Source organism: Balaenoptera acutorostrata, chromosome 9 (assembly GCF_949987535.1).
Source record: "Balaenoptera acutorostrata chromosome 9, mBalAcu1.1, whole genome shotgun sequence".
In the NCBI taxonomy this organism is placed as follows: Eukaryota; Metazoa; Chordata; class Mammalia; order Artiodactyla; family Balaenopteridae; genus Balaenoptera; species Balaenoptera acutorostrata.
The window spans coordinates 40,897,966-40,918,839 of NC_080072.1; the positions used below are offsets into that span (position 1 = coordinate 40,897,966).

The 20,874-nt window shown below is 36.5% G+C and overlaps 2 protein-coding genes across 19 annotated transcripts in view; one reads left to right on the top strand and one right to left on the bottom strand.

Moving 5' to 3' along the window:
- SOX6 (SRY-box transcription factor 6) overlaps positions 1-20,874 on the top strand; it is a 640,888-nt gene that overhangs the window by 97,540 nt on the left and 522,474 nt on the right. The gene's annotated exons all lie outside the window — the stretch shown is intronic.
- Positions 6,791-8,381, bottom strand: LOC114236818 (heat shock protein HSP 90-beta-like). The gene is given in 3 exon segments (XM_057553255.1): positions 6,791-7,123; positions 7,126-7,389; positions 8,315-8,381. Coding segments are annotated over 3 exon segments (384 nt in total). The 3' UTR covers positions 6,791-7,070.

The window sequence follows — 20,874 nt, forward strand, 5'->3', positions numbered from 1 at the left end:
TTGTGTGTATATAAGACCATATGTAAGTAACTTGAGGTTAAGATATATTTATATGTGTACATTGTACCAAACCATTGATATCTAAGGTGATCTTTACATTTGATAACCACAAAGACAGAGGTAAGTTTTCCTCTGTTAGTGTATTACTATAAAGGAATTTTAGGGAATAAACTTCTAGGAAAGTATTTGAAAAAAAAAGTAACATTATAAATTAGAGTTTAAGTGATTCAGTATTTAAACAGAGAGCAGTGAAAATTTATTTAAAACCAGCTTTACCTTTCTTTTAGTAGTAGCATTGATTGGGGCAGGTATTTTGAACCATCTTTAAAAAGATGTGAATATTTAATATAGCTTAACACATTTCGTATATTTTTTAATGTTTTAAGAATGAATAAGATGTTATTTTTATGAGACTATCAATTCACATTGTATTATTTGAAGACTGAATTCTTATGTAAAACACAAAATATTAAACTCCATGGTTCATTTGGATTAAATATAAGCTTTTAATTTGTGCAAGGTATCACAGTGAGGATTAGGAGGCAAAGAAGATGGAGAAAGAAATGTAAAGTATCTTTGAAGGGCTCTTGAGAAAAAGGATGGTTCCAAGGAGCTGAGCTTATCCTATTAGAAATCTGTGTGAAGGGAAATAATTTTGAACTGTCCAAATCTTGTCTTTGTTGCTTTATCCTTTCTTTTACTTCCTTTCTCTCTTCTCGCGTATCATTCAGTCATTCCCTATAGTAAGTTTTTAGGATGATTAATGTTTTTAAACTACAAATACAAGATAATTACCAGCATTTCAACCAAGATGGCCTTAATCAAAATATAGTCTACATTTCTCATCACCCAAAGACTCTGTTTCCTGAATTTTTCTCTTCTCTACCGCCCCCTAACCCCCAGCAATCCAGCAATACCCCAACCAGATATATACATAGACTAGCTTTGAACAGAGGTGATCCAATTAGCTGAATTTTTTTTCTTGTGACCTGACAAAGAGAGAGGCTAAAAAATAGAAGGGGCACTGTGGGTGTAGTTTTCATATGGTTATTTCTGGAGTTCAACTTAAAAAAACCCAAAAAGCTCTAGTCAGATTTTGTCTAATCACTTAGGTGGAAGTCATAGTAATCACACAGGCCTAAAGTAATTGTTTTCCAGACTTGAGAATTTCCATATGATAGTTTAGGGTGTGGAGTTTGTTGTTCCTTTGGTCAGTGGTCTCAAGTTTTGTTCCAGCCATCTCCTGACTATGGAACCTTCTTATTAAAGAAATGTAGCAGGATACTATGACTAAGATAAGTCAAATAAAATTAACATGGCATCCAGAATGCTTGCATTCTCACTTCTTTTAATTATTGCAGAAACTGTCTGCCACTTACACTGAATGATGAGGCAGCTAAAACAGTAGAAATATTCATCTAGTCTAGCCTAAAAACAGGCAAATGAGATCAGTGACAATGGCTTCTTTTTTTTTTTTTTTAAATTTTATTTATTTATTTATGGCTGTGTTGGGTCTTCGTTTCTGTGCGAGGGCTTTCTCTAGTTGTGGCGAGCAGGGGCCACTCTTCATCGCAGTGCGCGGGCCTCTCACTGTCGCGGCCTCTCTTGTTGCGGAGCACAGGCTCCAGACGCGCAGGCTCAGTAATTGTGGCTCACGGGCCCAGTTGCTCCGCGGCATGTGGGATCTTCCCAGACCAGGGCTCGAACCCGTGTCCCCTGCATTGGCAGGCAGACTCTCAACCACTGCGCCACCAGGGAAGCCCCAATGGCTTCTTTTAGGAACTTTAATTTCCATGTTTTGGAACTGCTTGTTTGCTACATGATCTAAGGCAGAAAGTTATACCTCATGGCCATGGGAAGGTTTCTTAGTAAGGTATGCAGAAGCCGGTCTGTGAGATAAGGAGGTGGGATATTGTTTTGCACATCCATAATGAATAGGCCACACCAAAGGTGTGTGAGAACCGATTGGAATCTTACCTACTTACATCAACTACCTAGGTCAGAGTAGGAAAACACTGTGAAGGAAAATGGTTATCTTTTCAGAAGCTGAAAGCATCTTATTCTAGCTTTTTTTTTTCTTTTTAAAAAATAAAACTACCTTTTTTCTTTTCCCAAAGTAGGCATTGTATAAGAAGACCTTGTTTTGCATGTTAATAGCCCACATTTAATTTTTTATCTCTAATTAAAATGTAATTAATTAATTCTGTCCTTTCAGTTTTACCAGGGCAGTAAATGATTGGTTAAAAACAATGATAATAACAACAACAAAACAGAGAATTAGATAGCCTGCTTTTTTAGGTTCCCAAGCCTTTTTAGAAATTTGATAATGAATTCCCTTTTATAAAATTCTGTCTCTGTTTATGGTCTCTAATAGCAGTTTTTTCTCTGAAAAAGTCCGGAAGTATTTTATTGTCTGGTACAAAAATGATTATTGCTTAGCTCCATGCTTGAGTTAATAATGACAACAATATCTTAATTCAGCATAACACTTGCTTTTGCAGACATTAAACTGGCTGAATTTCATAAAACTCTGTGAGATGAGTAGGAATTATCCTTATTTTTGCAGAGTGGCAGGACTCAAACCAAGGGATTCAAAGTATAAATTCCATGCTCTTTCCATAACACCAATCTGTCTTCTTTCCGAGAATATTTTAGCTCTCTTTCTTTTGTTGTCTGATCACTATCTCAGTCTCTACTTGGTTGCTGTACAAATATTTTTGAAAAGTTTAGGTAGAGTAAGTCAGGCAGGAGATTTTGGAGAACCTTCTACCACTTTATTTCCTCATGTTCCTCGATCATTTGCTCCTCCCTGACATTCTCCTATCCCCCTATTTCCAAACTCCACATGTCATGCTTCAGCTGAAATTTTTTGAATTGCATAGATTTTTAGGAAACAAACAAAAAGAATCATGAAATCATCTCTTTGTGGTATTTTAAAATGGAGAGAAATTTGTTTCAAACTGAGCGTAGCCCAGACCAAAGCTCCCTCAGTGAGAACATCTGTGATTTTAAGGACAAGTAGGTCTAAGTGCATTATCTTTAAAAAATATTATTCCAGGCTAATCTTGACATAGAGCAGGTAAATAAAAAAGATGAGCTGTGAAAATCCACAAATAGGGCTTGAATGCCATTTTCCATGACAACGGGAGCTGCCCCATGAAAGCATTAATGCTGGGAATGTAAGGAATTTAAAATTGTGTCTTCTCAGTTTTACAGTTGTGTGCTCATGTTAATTAGAGATATACTGACATTTGAAGTATCTACATTAATACACACAGCTACTATACATTTGTGAACTGTGGCCAGAAATCTACTTTAATTGAAAGCAGTTTGCTAATCTGAATGTGTATATCTGTTAACATTTTAAGCTTTTAAATTTTAATACTAGTGCCCTTAGATACTTGTTCTTTTTGCTCTCTCCACTTTCTGTTTCTAATTTATACCTGAAAGGACAGCCTGGCCTATTTTTAATCTCCTAGTGGTGTTTTGGAGCAATATTGATGGAATTTTGAGGAAAAAAAAATGTTTTTTAATAGTGTCCTTTTATTTGCTGTACTTTGAATCTCTTTTTACTCTCTGACTTTCTAAATTGTTGGTTTTCCTTGCAAACCTTTAAGATGGCCTGCCACCGAAATAAGGTAGGGTTTAGGTTTATGGAATTTGCTTCACTGGCTATATTTAAGTACTAAAGAGCTACTCTTCACAGTCATACTATGGTTTTAGCCAGAAAAGCCCAGTATTAGAGACCTTGATGAGATGAGCAGTGAAGAGGCATTCTGATTTTTTTAGTATAGCTGAATTTCATCCTTCCCTCTTGATGTCAAGCCATGTATCTTAATTTTTGATTTGCATATATGTTCACAATAGCTTGATGACTTCTTGAGTCATGTTTAGCCCTAGAGTTTTTGCTTTGCCTGTCTTAAAGGAAGACTTTACATCTATTTTTTGCAAGTTTGTGTTTCTTAAGAATCTGCCTGTCAGGATTTTTAACCTAATTGTTTTGTCCTTTTTTGTCTAATGAAACTCCCACACTTACTTTTTGAACTAATCCCTGTGTATTACACAAGACCAGTTAGAAAGAAGCTTCCTTTTTGTAGCACCAGAATAAACTGCTCTAAAAATTTGTAATATTCTGGACTTACTTCATTAAACCATTTTACTGGCACCATTAAACTACTAAGACCTGGGACCATTAAAACTTACTCAGTACTATTATTATTATGGCCTATTTTACCCTTTATTAATTTTTTTTCACTGTACTAAGTTCCTCTGCTCTTTATTTTTTCATGTTGCTTACTACATATTGTGCCATCACAGCACATTTGGTAATTTCAAGTTAATTGCTCAATTATCAGTGATAGTCATGAAGCACTTGAAACATGCGCAGTGGAGGATTTAAAAAATTTCGAAATAAGTTGGTGTGTCATAATCTTAAATGTGAAACATGCCAATATCTGCAGGCATAAAAATACACTGCCTGAGCTAGGCATTTCAGGGAAGGCAAAAACCTACTCTTAAAATCAGGGCTTTTGTCTGGCACTGAAGTGTTTCATCTTTGCTAATTTCAAACAACGTATCTAAATTTGATCTTGGTTTCCTTTTCAACTCTAAAAACTTGGTCGTGGTAATAAGGGAAAAGGGAAGTAAAACTGTATTGATTCTGTTGAAATGTTTAACCGGAACCTTACAGTCACGATATTCACTGTAAAGTGGAATTTGGTGTGAGGTGGATCCATATTGGATGCCAGTCAAGGAAGTTGACTTACTAAAGAAGCAGAACGGTCTCTTTATAATGTTTCTGCACGCATTAAGGCAATCCTCTAATCAGAGGACAGTGTTTCAGTGAAGATAGTATGTTGATGATTTATTTATATCGAAAAACCTCATGAGAACAATGACACTTTGGGGACTTTTTCTGCATCTTACACAGTAATAGTCTCAGATGCCTTCAAGATAACTTATACATTATGGCAAAATACTTATTGTAACTCTTTTGGCAACTAGGCAAACTATCATTAAATTTTGCATTAGTATTCAGTTTAAGGTTTTTTCTAAACTAATATAGTGCCAACAGCTCTTTTTTAGATGCTATTATGGTTCTTTCATATTTTTATAGTACTGTAGTAAAGCTGAATTTACTGGCTACATTTGAAGGTGGAGTAGAGCAGCACAAGAGTCAACATTAAAGTGATTCAGTGCCCGTTGGAGAAAAATTCTTCTTGAGATTGGAAACAATGTGGGGCTTGAGGGCAGTTTGCTAAGAACAGCTAATAAATTTGAATATTCCCCCCAAAAGCTGCTCTCTGAACTTGTTTTTAACCAAAAAGATAGGCTTAATCATTTTCCAGTATTCTTACATAAATTTTATTAATATTTAAAGGAATTAAATGCATATAGAGAAGGGGAAATAAAGCCATAATTTGAACTGAGTGGTGGTCTCAAATACAGGGAAATGAGGGAGTGTCCATAAATGTACTAATTATGCACATCTAGCTATTATTTTGTAATATAATAATCTATAAAATGTGAAATATAGTCTGTTTATAATTCAGGAAAAAATAAAGTCATTGATTTACTCAAGCATTTAGATAGAAATATTTTTAGTAACTATTCAGTTTATAAAGATTGTTTGAATAATCAACAAAATCTAGTGCATTTTGTTGTATGCTTGTCTCTACACATCACTTTCAGCCCATAGTTTTATCTGAAGTACATATTTTATGTTATCTTGGGGTATGGGTATAAATGCTTATCATTTCACCAAATTTTTGCCATCTCCTAACATTAAAATGTGAGTTAAGTATTTCCAGTAAAGATAAAAACATTTTCTGCATTCTCCTCTTCTTTCTCCCTCTCTTCGTCTCTCCTTCCCTTTTGCCCTACTCTCTCTCTTTCTCTGTCTGTCTCTCTTCATATTTCTTACTGGAGTTTTTCAAAGATGCAAGGCAATTATTGTGTAAAAAGATTAATTTCCTAAGCATTATCTTCCATTGATGACTGGCAAAAAAGACTTATTTTTAATGTTTAATCAGTCAAAAAGTTTGTCCACATGATGTAATTCCTGTTTTTATTATTATTTGCTTAACAAGTGCTTGCAAGAGAAAAAAAGATGGTCCCTAACCTAAGGGTTTAAAAATTGATTTGTTACTAGAGAGTTTATGTGGGTGGAGTTTTCTTTGGATAGAAGCTGTACTGGAGTTAGCTCTTTCTCTTTCTTTTCAGCTCACACAGTTTCATATAAACTTAAGTGAATGAATTCATTAATCAAAGCAGATTTTCTATTTTTATTTCACCTTTGGGCTCTTTTATACCTTTGGAAAATACAAATACAACAAAAAGGTATGTTTGACAGTTAATTACTATTTTTACCTTTTTGACCCACGTATAGTAGATAATTAAGCAATAGCATCAATGGAATCCAGGTCTGCACCCCTATAACTGCCTACATTAGGCAGAATATAGATTATTTTTTTTCTTCAAGCTATGGCAGCTGGTAACAAGCCTATGACTTGGTTTTTAATTATTACCACTAGTGTTCTGAGTTTCATTGAACATAGTACAAAAGAAATACAGGTGTTATTCCTCTTGTGAATATTATTTTTCTTCCAATTATTACATATATATGGCATCATCAATTAGAATGGGTTGTTTTAAGGTGAGATTGGTTGCACATAATTTGATATCTGATACAGCATCAAGTGCACTCTCACTGAATGGTTGACAGCTTTAAGGGATGGAAACATTTTGGGCTTTGTCCCTGGTAGTGGCAGTATGTGGAATCCACTGTTGATTTTTTTTTTTTAATAAAAAACCTGCATCATCTTTATTTTGCATACTTTAATTTCAGAACAAAACAAACAAAAAAACACAATACACAACATTCAAACCCCTTGTCAAATGTGGAAAGGAATAGGGCTTGAGGCCCTTATATACTGCCTTAGACAGAAGGGCAGAAATAAAACCACTAGACATCAGCCGAAGGAACCAAGTGGGCCAAGGCCACTGGGGCTGCTGCTGGGGGAGCCATGGGGACACTGTACAGAGGGAACAAAGTCTGCAGGTAGAAATTCCTAATCTACTTCTTCCATGCGAGAGGCATCCTCATCATCCTCAAGGGGGGGATCTCATCAGGAACAGCAGTACTGGGCTCCTCTGCTGTCACTTCATCTTCATCAATGCCCAAGCCTAGCTTGATCATGCGGTAGATGCGGCTGGAGTGGGTCTGGGGATCCTCAAGCGAGAAGCCGGAAGAGAGCAGTGCAGTTTCGAACAGCAGCACCACCAGGTCCTTGACAGCCTTGTCATTCTTGTCTGCCTCTGCCTTCTGCCGCAGGGTCTCCACATTGGGGTGGTCAGGATTGATCTCCAGGTGCTTTTTGGATTTTGTGACTAGTTACAGAGAATTTTTCCCTGGACTTGCAGTCACAGAATAGATAGCTGCAAGGCAATATCTGGCGGACGGCTGAGAAAGTAAAGCATGAAAAATGTGGATGTAAACAAGAGAGCTGAGTGTCAGAAAACCTTGAGCACCTGGAGCTTTCTGAGGGGAAGATATGGTTGAACAAATGGAAGAAATACCTGTCCCTCCAATTTCACTGCAGTAATTGAGACGAGGAGACAAAAAGGAGAGAAATTATTGAAATAGGAAATGACTGAAATAGGAGATTTTTGTAAAATCACAAAATGGATTTGAGGACCGTTTTTTAAGATGTGGAAATACTTGTTTGGGTCTGACAATAGTAATTTAAAAGGAGTTCTATAGTTTTTTTTTTCTTTTTTCCCTAATCTGTTTCAATTTTATTGATTTCAATTCAATGCATTCTAAGGACAACTGTAGGAATTTTAGGAAATGGGTACCTCCCTGGTAAAAAACCAGTGAGAATAATTTTGCTTTATCTGGGTAAAGATTAATATAGAAATATATGAAAATAATCATCTATGTATCACACTCTATATTTTACATGGGATACCTTTAGAAAGGTCTCATTGTAACCATGACCAAGTAGCATCCTTATATCTTCTAGAACAAGGAATCATATGAATTAGGTTTCAATTATGGTATATGATGTTTTTAGTTTTGGAGGTTGGAAAGCTCTTTGAAATCACATTTCTATAAAGTGATTTTTTAGTGTGATGTATCTTCCTTCCTTTCCTTTCTCCCTCTACTTCCCTTTCTTCCTGTCCTTCCTTTCCCTCCATCCTTTCTGTCCTTTCTTTCATTTAGAGATAGTTTGTTTTCAATTAGTATGTATGCTGCTTGCCAAGCTGTAAAGTAATACCTAACATGTGTTCCTTAAGTTGTGTGCAGGGTCACCTTTTTGATTAAGGACTAAAGAGTCCTCATTGGGTTTCTTATATGAACTAAGAGCACTCTCAGCCATTTTATGCAATCAAAGAAACTGAGGAAATTTGGAATTAGTTTTACTCTTGTGAGGTGATGAAGATAAGATAATTGGAAAGAAATTATAATCTTTATTGACCCAGCAGTTTGCTAAACGTGAATTAGGATTTGTCAAATTTTAAGACTTGTTGAGTGTTTGCTCACTAAGAACAAGATAGAGGAATAATCATGGTCTAAAAGGAGAACTTTTAAGTTTTCAGAAAGACTTCCTGCAGTGAGATATTCTATGAAACCATATACTCACAACCTTAAGGGAGGTCCTTAGTTGTGTTCTTCTGGCAAGTCTTCCACATTGAGTGAATTCATCTCATTTCTTGATGTGGGTTGTTTCTTGAGAATAGTTTGACTTAGCGTTAAAGGGGGTTAATATCCTATGCAACCAAAAGGGGAGAATTTATAAATTAACTCAAGGATACTAAGCAGGAGATGAAACCCAGATATGCCTGAAAGAAAGTTGTGGATTGGTCAAGGTTATGATTATATAGAACACTGATAGAACAACAAGCTATGCATCAGTTTGCAGTGTCTGGAGCGAATAGACTGCCGCTCTCCCCCAACAGCACCTACCAGTGCTTTAATACTTCCCAGTTTCTCTGTCAAGAGACGAAGGTGAGGGAATCAAGTGTCTATATTTGGCAGAGAGAAGTTAAAAATAGCTGTTGCTTGTGTTGAACACCTGTATGTTCTAGGCATTGGGCAAGGCACTTTTACCTTGTTATTTTTAATCCTTTTAACAAATCCCCCAAATCCCTGGTTATTTTCTATAAATTCTGATTTATTTTTTACCTTCATAGCACTTAAAATGATTAGTAGTTATCCTGTATTTGTATGTTTACGTAATGTCTATTTTCTTCACTAAACTAAAAGCCCTGTCAGGGTAGAGACCAAGACTATTTTGTTCAAACCTATATACCCAGTTTCTAGCACAGTGCATGACATGTACTAAGTTCCTAGTAGATATTTGCTGAATAAATAAACAAATGAACAACAACAAAAACAAAAGATAAAGGAAAGAAGGAAGGAATGCAAAGAAAAAAAAGGCAGAGCTGGGATTCAAACACAGTCTGTTTGATTTCAGATCACATCTCTTCCCACTCTAGAACACCAGCACAGTTTCACTTCATTTAGAATATTCTTGATTATATACTTAATTGATAAAATTTCCCAAAGTTCAGCTGTCTTAGAGCCCCTCAAATCTGTTTACATCTTATTCTGAGAACTCTTACATCTTACCCTGAGACTGAATGCCATGAAAAAGGCTGTCCCATCTTTTTGACATCCTGTTGAAATAATGCAACCATTTTATGCTAACAGTTCTGTCCAGAAATACAGATTTCATATTCTAGATTTTGGAGTTTCTGTTTCTCCTACACAAAGAGAGTGTACTTCTTTCTTTCATTCTCTGAGATTGACCCTTAATTTAGATCGTTGCTTGAATTTTTCCTTGACAAATATCATTGTCAAGAAGTTTTTTGTTTTAATATTGGTTTTTGCATGACACTATCAACCATTTCATTTCCTTTTATTCCTGGTGTCATCTTTTAAAAAAGCCTTACTGTGTTTTTCCATTCTATTTCCCAGGATGGGAGGAAATGTAAGAATGTAGAGAGTAAATGCAAGGTTCATAGTGTGGAAAGGTGTCATTGTAGTTAGGCTTCCAGCGATGCTATGCAGCCTTGAAAGCGTACATTTTTATGGCTGTATAGATGTGGTTAGTTCAAACAGGAATTGTGTATCTCCCAGGTATATTGAATGGATACATATTTAAATCTTGATGTCAACTTAAAAGAGTCCTATTTAAATTCCCAAGAGGGTACAAGAAACAGATTTTTGTGATGTGAAGCAATAACCATCTTTTCTGGACCAAATGACAATTTTGGAAGCTCTGGCCATCTGGGAATCTATCATTTGAAGCAGCCTGGCCTACTTGGAAGTTAGTATCTTAGTGAGGAGTGATCTGAGCCATTAAGGTCTTCACATTGGATGGTGTAATCAGTGGTCAATCTGACCTCCAAGTTGCCCTCTGAAAACTATTTAAAGATGTGTGTATCTGTTTTGCAGTTATGGTAAATCCTTTTTTGGTAGCAAATATTTTCTTCCAAGGAGAGGGCTTAGCATCTGTTGGAAATTAATTCAACTCCACAAATATATACTGGGTGCTGAGTGTATTCACAGCAGAACATTAGATGCTGCATTGGAAACAAATGCAAGTGTACAGAGTTCCTGCCATCAAGAACCTTAGAATCTAGACATAATTATTAAACTCTCTTACTCCTTTTTGTGTCCCTGTGTCTAACTCAGTGTGTGGTTCAAAGGAGGGATTAATAAATGTTAATTAAGTTGAATTGATTATTGCAGAGGAGATAAGCAGAGGAGATATGTAATTCCCTATGCAGAATATGTTAAATGCCTTAGTAAAATAAAAAATTGTATCTAGGGAGTTCGTAAGAATTAAAGATACATCCCTTAAGAAGGACCTTAATTTAGGAAGCAGACTTTTTGATATTCTTTGAAAGTTGAATAGAATTTTATCAGTGGAATAGGAGATGCAGAGAGAGGTGCATCCTGGTAGTGAGAGGACTAGCACAAGCATGGGTATGGGACGGATGGAAGGAAACAGGGAAGTATGGGATTGAGAACAATGAGAAGTCCAGTTTGACTGAGGTATAGGGTATCTATAAGCTAGAAAACTTAGTGTGATCATATCATTGTGGTCCATAAGGCTAAGCTAAGGTATTTGGTAGATCTTAGGGGGCCATCAAACCAAATAGCTGAGCGGTATGGCAAGAGCTTTGCTTTTGAAAAATTTTTGAAAAGTTAGTTCAGCCAGCAGTTTGTAGAGTAGATTAGAGGAAAAACAAAAGACTTTAACTAGAGAAACACCTTGTAAGATACTTCAAGCAGGAGGTAAGAGGTTTAAACAAGAGTGAAGAGTGGGTATTTTGAGAACAGAATGTTAGGAACAGAAAGAAGAGACTTTGCCAGTGTGGCATCAGTAAGACTAGATTATATGTGGTGGGGAGCATGAGGAAAAGAAAGGAGTCAAAATTACTCATTGCTTTTTCCTGTTCCTGTTATTCATCACAGCACTGAATTTTTGAAAAGGCAGAGGGAAAATATCTTGCTAATTATCTCTTGTCAACGCTCAAATCCCTTGCATCTCGTTGGTTAGATTCCCACTGAAAATTGAGGATATTTTTTCTTCCCATGGAGGCCTGGAAGGAAGATGTGTTTTTAAAAGAATGAGAATATACTTAAAGATAAAATTACTTTGATGATTTAAAGGCATAACATAAACACAGAAGATATTAACACTAGGAGCTCAATCAAGTGCACAGGCAGGGCCTTGTTGATTTAAGGGGCATAAGGTAAAACTTGGCTACCATGAGTGAGAAAAGTGAAGATACTGGAGATTATGGCATTCCTATCAGGTGGTTTTCACGTAGGGATTAGTACCTGACATCTGTGAGGAATAAAACGGGTTTGCACAGATAAAATGATGAGTACAACTCCCTGGTTATATTGCTACATTCTGTCCTCCACAGAAGGTATAGTCACAGCAAATATCATGGTTTGGATATAGGTCCCCTCTACTTGTCTCTTTCAAGGGAAAAGGAAATAGTGCAGGAAAATACACTCATGAGTAAGAAAAGACATTGAAATAAGATTTAAAAAATAGACTTTTTCAAGGAAATGGGATAAAGTCAAGTTGATTTTGAAAAGGATCCTTATCATTCTCATTACCTTATCATTCAGACTAACACTAATATGCATTAATTAATTTATTCATTCACTCAATAAGAATATGAATTCAGGACTCTTCTGGACATGAGGTGGAATTTAAAATGGTAAACAAAGAATTAGTCATCAGGAATTTATAATCTATTGTAGGAGGAGATGAAATATACATATATGAAAAAGAGCAAAAAAGTAACTGATGAAAAACCTAGTAATTCATCTCTGGGAAGTGCTTTGCCCATTGTTTCTTCTTGGAGACCTATGGTAGCTGTTCCTGTCCATTCAACTGTCTGTACCTTAGCCTGCTGACAAACTGAGCCCCTTGCCAGTACATCATCAAAGGGTGCTCTTTCATAACCTGTGTATGACTTAAATATCTGTCTCATTTGTGCCTAGCAAGTTGTTCATATTATGTAGCACATAATAGGTTCCAGTAAAATGCTTTTTGAATGAATAACAGAAACTCTACCTCTCATACATTCTATCAATTAAGATATTTTGGGTTAAAAAATCTTCTTTAAAGATTTATATATCCTATGGGAAAGTTGAAATCTATTACTTTTTCACATCTTAAGCTTTTTATATGCGTTTAAATTTTAAAACTCCAAAACAACTTTTGAGTACCTTCTGTGAATCAGAACTGTATTAGTTACTTCATATTAGTTTAAAAATATACCGTGTGGAATTCCTGCCACCCCTGGATACTGCTGTGTAATAGCTGTGATCTTAGGCAAATCATATAGCCTCTTGGAGCCTTAGCTTCCTCACCTGTAAAGTGAGAATATTACCTACTGCATGTTTTTTTAATTGCTTTATTGAGATATAATTGGCATATAATAAACTGCATATATTTAAAGTGTTTAATTTGATGTTTTGATATACATATACACCAGTGAAGCCATTTCCACAGTCAAGGTAATTTACATATCCATAACCCCTAATGGTTTCTTAATGCCCCTTCAGAGTCCCTTACTCCTACCCCTCCTTGATCTGTTTTCAGCCTCATCCCCAGGCAATCACTGATCTGTTGCCACTATAGATTGCATTAAAAGTTTTGGTTTATGTAAGTGGAATCATACATTATGTACTCTTTTTTGTCTAGGTTCTTTCATTCGGCATAATTATTTTGAGATTCACTCATGTGCATGTCAATAACTTATTTTTAAAATTGAGGAGTAGTATTTCATTGTATGGATATACCACAATTTGATTATCCATTTAGGTTCTAGAATTCTAGTTTTTGGCTATTACAAATGAAGCTGCTTTGAACATTTGTCTCTGAATGGACATATGCTTTCTTTTCTTTTGGGTAAATACGTAGGAATGGAATGGCTAGGTTACCTAGGTGCATGTTTAACTTTATAAGAACTGCTGATTTTTCCAAAGTGGTTTACCATTTTACATTCCTACTAGCAATGTGTAAAAGTTCCAGCTGTCCCACATTCTTAACAACACTTTGTATGTTTAGTCTTCAATTTTAGCTATTCAAGTGGTTTGTAGTGGTGGCTCATTGTGGTTTTAATTTTAATTGCCCTAATGACTGATGATGTTGAGCTCTTTTCATGTGCTTGTTTGTCATCCATGTATCTACTTTGTTGAAGTGCATTTTACATCTTGCTGTTTTTTTAAATTGGGGTTGTCTTCTTTTTTATTGAGTTGTAAGAGTATTTTTTAATATTTTTTAAAAATACAAGTTATTTATCCGATAATGTTTTGTATATATTTTTTACTGGCCTGTGGCTTGCCTTTTAATTTTAAGTGTCCTTTGAGAGCTTTAACTTTTGACAAAGTCCAATTTATTGCTTTTCTTTTCTTTTTTTTTTTTAACATCTTTATTGGAGTATAATTGCTTTACGATGGTGTGTTAGTTTCTGCTTTATAACAAAGTGAATCAGCTATACATATACGTATATCCCGATATCTCCTCCCTCTTGCGTCTCCCTCCTACCCTCCCTATCCCACCACTCTAGGTGGTCAAAAAGCACTGAGCTGATCTCTCTGTGCCATGTGGCTGCTTCCCGCTAGCTAGCTATTTTACATTTGGTAGTGTATATATGTCCATACCACTCTCTCACTTTGTGCCAGCTTACCCTTCCCCCTCCCTGTGTCCTCAAGTCCATTCTCTATGTCTGCATCTTTATTCCTGTCCTGCCCCTAGGTTCTCCAGAACCATTTTTTTTTTTTAGATTCCATATATATGTGTTAGCATACGGTATTTGTTTTTCCCTTTCTGACTTACTTCACTCTGTATGACAGACTCTAGGTCCATCCACCTCACTACAAATAACTCAATTTCATTTCTTTTTATGGCTGAGTAATATTCCATTGTATATATGTGCCACATCTTCTTTATCCATTCATCTGTTGATGGACACTTAGGTTGCTTCCATGTCCTGGCTATTGTAAATAGAGCTGCAATGAACATTGTACTACATGACTCTTTTTGAATTATGTTTTTCTTAGGGTATATGCCCAGTAGTGGGATTGCTGGGTCGTATGGTAGTTCTATTTTTAGTTTTTTAAGGACCCTCCATACTGTTCTCCATAGTGGCTGTATCAATTTACATTCCCACCAGCAGTGCAAGAGGGTTCCCTTTGCTCCACACCCTCCCCAGCATTCATTGTTTGTAGATTTTGGATGATGGCCATTCTGACTGGTGTGAGGTGATATACCTCATTGTAGTTTTGATTTGCATTTCTCCAATGATTAGTGATGTTGAGCATCCTTTCATGTGTTTGTTGGCAATCTGTATATTTTCTTTGGAGAAATGTCTATTTAGGTCTTCTGCCTATGTTTGGATTGGGTTGTATGTTTTTGATATTGAGTTGCATGAGCTGCTTATAAATTTTGGAGATTAATCCTTTGTCAGTTGCTTCATTTGCAAATATTTTCTCCCATTCTGAGGGTTGTCTTTTCGTCTTGTTTATGTTTTCCTTTGCTGTGCAAAGCTTTTGTTTCATTAGGTCCCATTTGTTTATTTTTGTTTTTATTTCCATTTCTTTAGGAGGTGGGTCAAAAAGGATCTTGTTGTGTTTTACGTCATAGAGTGTTCTGCCTATGTTTTCCTCTAAGAGTTTTATAGTGTCTAGCCTTACATTTAGGTTTTTAATCCACTTTGAGTTTATTTTTGTGCATGGTGTTAGGGAGTGTTCTAATTTCATTCTTCTACATGTAGCTGTCCAGTTTTCCCAGCACCACTTATTGAAGAGGCTGTCTTTTTCCATTGTATATTCTAGCCTCCTTTACCAAAAATAAGGTGACCATATGTACGTGGGTTTATCTCTGGGCTTTCTATCCTGTTCCATTGATCTATATTTCTGTTTTTGTGCCAGTACCATACTGTCTTGATTACTGTAGCTTTGTAGTATAGTCGGAAGTCCAGAAGCCTGATTCCTCCTGCTCCATTATTCTTTCTCAAGATTGCTTTGGCTATTCAGAGTCTTTTGTGTTTCCATACAAATTGTGAAAGTTTTTGTTCTAGTTCTGTGAAAAATGCCATTGGTAGTTTGATAGGGATTGCATTGAATCTGTAGATTGCTTTGGGTAGTACAGTCATTTTCACAGTGTTAATTTTTCCAGTCCAGGAACATGGTATATCTTTTCATCTGTTTGTATCATCTTTAATTTCTTTCATCAGTGTCTTATAGTTTTCTGCACACAGTATTTTTGTCTCCTTAGGTAGGTTTATTCCTAGGTGTTTTATTCTTTTTGTTGCAATGGTAAATGGGAGTGTTTCCTTAATTTCTCTTTCAGATTTTTCATCATTAGTGTATAGGAATGCAAGAGATTTCTGAGCATTAATTTTGTATCCTGCTACTTTACCAAATTCATTGATTAGCTCTAGTAGTATTCTGGTAGCATCTTTAGGATTCTCTATGTATAGTATCATGTCATCTGCAAACAGTGACAGCTTCACTTCTTCTTTTCCGATTTGGATTCCTTTTATTTCTTTTTCTTCTCTGATTGCTGTGGTTAAAACTTCCAAAACTATGTTGAATAATAGTGGTGAGAGTGGACAACCTTGTCTTGTTCCTGATCTTAGAGGAAATGGTTTCAGTTTTTCACCATTGAGAACAATGTTGGCTGTGGGTTTGTCATATATGGCCTTTATTATGTTGAAGTAAGTTCCCTCTATGCCTACTTTCCAGAGGTTTTTTTTTCATAAATGGGTGTTGAATTTTGTTGAAAGCTTTTTCTGCATCTATTGAGATGATCATATGGTTTTTCTCCTCCAATTTTTTAATATGGTTTATCACATTGATTGATTTGCATATATTGAAGAATCTTTGCATTCCTGGGATAAACCCCACTTGATCATTGTGTATGATCCTTTTAATGTGCTGTTGGATTCTGTTTGCTAGTATTTTCTAAGGATTTTTGCATCTATGTTCATCAGTGATATTGGCCTGTAGTTTTTGTTCTTTGTGACATCTTTGTCTGCTTTTGGTCTCAGGGTGATGGTGGCCTCATAGAATGAGTTTGGGAGTGTTCCTCCCTCTGCTATATTTTGGAAGAGTTTGAGAAGGATAGGTGTTAGCTCTTCTCTAAATGTTTTATAGAATTCGCCTGTGAAGCCATCTGGTCCTGAGCTTTTGTTTGTTGGAAGATTTTTAATCACAGTTTCAATTTCAGTGCTTCTGATTGGTCTGTTTATATTTTCTATTTCTTCCTGGTTCAGCCTCGGAAGGTTGTGCTTTTCTAAGAATTTGTCCATTTCTTCCAGGTTGTTCATTTTATTGGCATATAGTTGCTTGTAGTAATCTCTCATGATCCTTTGTATTTCTGCAGTGTCAGTTGTTACTTCTCCTTTTTCATTTCTAATTCTATTGGTTTGAGTCTTCTCCCTTTTTTTCTTGATGAGTCTGGCTAATGGTTTATCAATTTTGTTTATCTTCTCAAAGAACCAGCTTTTAGTTTTATTGATCTTTGCTATTGTTTCCTTCATTTCTTTTTCATTTATTTCTGATCTGTTCTTTATGATTTGTTTCCTCTGCCAACTTTATGATTTGTCTCCTCTGATCTTTATGATTTGTTTCCTCTGCCAACTTTGGGGTTTTTTTGTTCTTCTTTCTCTAATTGCTTTAGGTATCAGGTTAGGTTGTTTATTTGAGATGTTTTTTGTTTCTTGAGGTAAGATTTTATTGCTATAAACTTCCCTGTTAGAACTGCTTTTGCTGCATCCCATAGGTTTTGGGTCGTCGTGTTTTCATTGTCATTTATTTCTAGGTTTTTTTAAATTTTCTCTTTGATTTCTTCAGTGATCTCTTGGTTATTTAGTAGTGTACTGTTTAGACTCCGTGTGTTTGTATTTTTTACAGATTTTTTCCTGTAATTGATATCTAGTCTCATAGTGCTGTGGTTGGAAAAGAAACTTGATACAATTTAAATTTTCTTAAATTAACCAAGGCTTGATTTGTGACCCAAGATGTGATCTATCCTGGAGAATGTTCCATGAGCACATGAAAAGAAAGTGCATTCTGTTGTTTTGGATGGAATGTCCTATACATATCGATTAAGTCCAATTTGTTTAATGTGTCATTTAAAGCTTGTGTTTCCTTATTTATTTTCATTTTGGATGACCTGTCCATTGGTGAAAGTGGGGTGTTAAAGTCCCCTACTATGATTGTGTTACTGTTGATTTCCCCTTTTATGGCTGTTAGCATTTGCATTATGTATTGAGGTGCTCCTATGTTGGGTACATAAATATTTACTATTGTCATATCTTCTTCTTGGATTGATCCCTTGATTATTATATAGTGTCCTTCTTTGTCTCTTGTAATAGTCTTTATTTTAAAGTCTATTTTGTCTGATATGAGAATTGCTGCTCCAGCTTTCTTTTGATTTCCATTTGCATGGAATATCTTTTTCCATCCCCTCACTTTCAGTCTGTATGTGTCCCTAGGTCTGAAGTGGGTCTCTTTTAGACAGCATATATACGGGTCTTGTTTTTGTATCCATTCAGCCAGTCTGTGTCTTTTGGTTGGAGTATTTAATCCAATTACATTTAAGGTAGTTATCAATATGTATGTTCCTATTACCATTTTTTAAATTGTTTTGGGCTTGTTATTGTAGGTCTTCTCCTTCTCTTGTGCTTCCTGCCTGGAGTAGTTATTTTAGCATTTGTTGTAATGCTGGTTTGGTGGTGCTGAATTCTCTTAGCTTTTGCTTGCCTGTAAAGGTTTTAATTTCTCTGTCGAATCTGAATGAGATCCTTGCTGGGTAGAGTAATCTTGGTTGTAGTTTTTTTACCTTTCATCACTTTAAATATGTTCTGCTACTCCCTTCCAGCTTGCAGAGTTTCTGCTGAAAGGTCAGCCGTTAACCTTATGGAGATTCCCTTGTATGTTATTTGTTGTTTTTCCCTTGCTGCTTTTAATATTTTTTTCTTTGTATTTAATTTTTGATAGTTTGATTAATATGTGTCTTGGCGTGTTTTTCCTTGGATTTATCTTGTACGGGACTCTCTGCTCTTCCTGGACTTGATTGACTATTTCCTTTCCCATATTAGGGAAGTTTTCAACTATAATCTCTTCAAATATTTTCTCAGTCCGTTGTTTTTTTTTTTTTATCTTCTTCTTCTGGGACCCCTATAATTCGAATGTTGGTGCATTTAGTGGTGTCCCAGAGGTCTCTGAGACTGTCCTCAATTCTTTTCATTCTTTATTCTGCTCTGCGGTAGTTATTTCCACTATTTTATCTTCCAGGTCACTTATCCGTTCTTCTGCCTCAGTTATTCTGCTATTGATCGCTTCTAGAGAATTTTTCATTTATTGTGTTGGTCATCATTGTTTGTTTGCTCTTTAGTTCTTCTAGGTTCTTGTTAAACATTTCTTGTATTTTCTCTATTCTATTTCCAAGATTTTGGATCATCTTTACTATCATTATTCTGAATTCTTTTGCAGGTAGACTGCCTATTTCCTCTTCATTTGTTAGGTCTGGTGGGTTTTTACCTTGCTTCTTCATCTGCTGTGTGTTTCTCTGTCTTCTCATTTTGCTTAACTTACTGTGTTTGGGGTCTCCTTTTCGCAGGCTGCAGGTTCATAGTTCCTGTTGTTTTTGGTGTCTGTGACCAGTGGGTAAGGTTGGTTCAGTGGGTTGTGCAGGCTTCCTGGTGGAGGGGACTGCTGCCTGTGTTCTGGTGTCATTACCAAACTCACTCACATATGTACAATTCATATCTACACCCTCCTTATGGTCCCATAGTTCAGCATCACGTAGTATTAAAAACAATTTCAATATACTTTTGCTTATGATAGCTATATACATACAGTGCTTTGGAGAGATAAGCAGTAGGATAATGATTAAAAGGATGCCAACCCCCTAAAAGCGAGGAAAACACCCAAGGCAAAAGGCTTGATCTTGTCTTTCTGGAGGGCAGGACCACATCCAGTGGTGTGTTTTGGGGTGTCTGTGACCTTATTATGATTTTAGGCAGCCTCTCTGCTAATGGGTGGGGTTGTGTTCTTGTCTTGCTAGTTGTTTGGCATAGGGTGTCCAGCAGTGTAGCTTGCTGGTCATTGAATGGAGCTGGGTCTTAGCGTTGAGATGGAGATCTCTGGGAGAACTTTCACCATTTGATATTACGTGGAGCCAGGAGGTCTCTGGTGGTCCAATGTCCTGAACTCTGCGCTCCCAACTTAGAGGCTTAGGCCTGACACCCGGCCGGAGCACCAAGACCCTGTCAGCCCCATGGCTCAGAAGAAAAGGGAGAAAAAAAGAAGAAAAGAAAAGAAAAGAAAGAAAGAAAGAGGGAAAGAAAGAAAGAGTTATTAAAATAAAAAAAGGAAATTATTAAAAATAAAAAATTAAAAAGTAATTAATAAAAAGAAAAAATACGAAAGAAGAGAGCAATCAAACAAAAAAACAGATCCACCAGTGATAATAAGCGCTGAAAACTATACTAAAACCAAAAAACAAAGAACAAAAAATGGACAGACAAAACCCTAGGACAAATGGTAAAAGCAAATCTATACAGACAAACTCACACAAAAAAGCATACACATACACACACACACTCACAAAAAGAGAAAAAGGAAAAAAAACTATATCTATGTATAAAAAAAGTAAGAGAGCAACCAAATCAATAAACAAATCGACCAATGATAATATACTCTAAATACTAAACTAAGATAAACATAAAACCAGAATCAAATTAGATGCAGAAAGCAAACCCCAAGTCTACATTTGCTCCCAAAGTCCACTGCCTCAATTTTGGGATGAGTTGTTGTCTATTCAGTTATTCCACAGATGCAGGGTACATCAAGTTGATTGTGGAGATTTAATCCACTGCTCCTGAGGCTGCTGGGAGAGATTTACCTTTCTCTTCTTTGTTCGCACAGCTCCTGGGGTTCAGCTGTGGATTTGGCCCCACATCTGCGTGTAGGTCGCCTGAGGGCGTCTGTTCTTCGCCCAGACAGGACGGGGTTAAAGTAGCAGCTGATTAGGGGGCTCTGGCTCCCTCAGGCCCTGGGGAGGGAGGGGTACAGAATGCAGGGTGAGCTTGTGGTGGCAGAGGCCGGCGTGACGTTGCAACAGGCTGAGGCGCGCCATGTGTTGTCCCAAGGAAGTTGTCCCTGGATCACGGGACCCTGGCAGTGGCGGGCTGCACAGGCTCCCATGAGGGGCGGTGTGGATAGTGACCTGTGCCTGCACACAGGCTTCTTGGTGGCAGCAGCAGCAGCCTTAGCGTTTCATGCCCGTCTCTGGTGTCCACGCTGATAGCTGTGGCTCACGC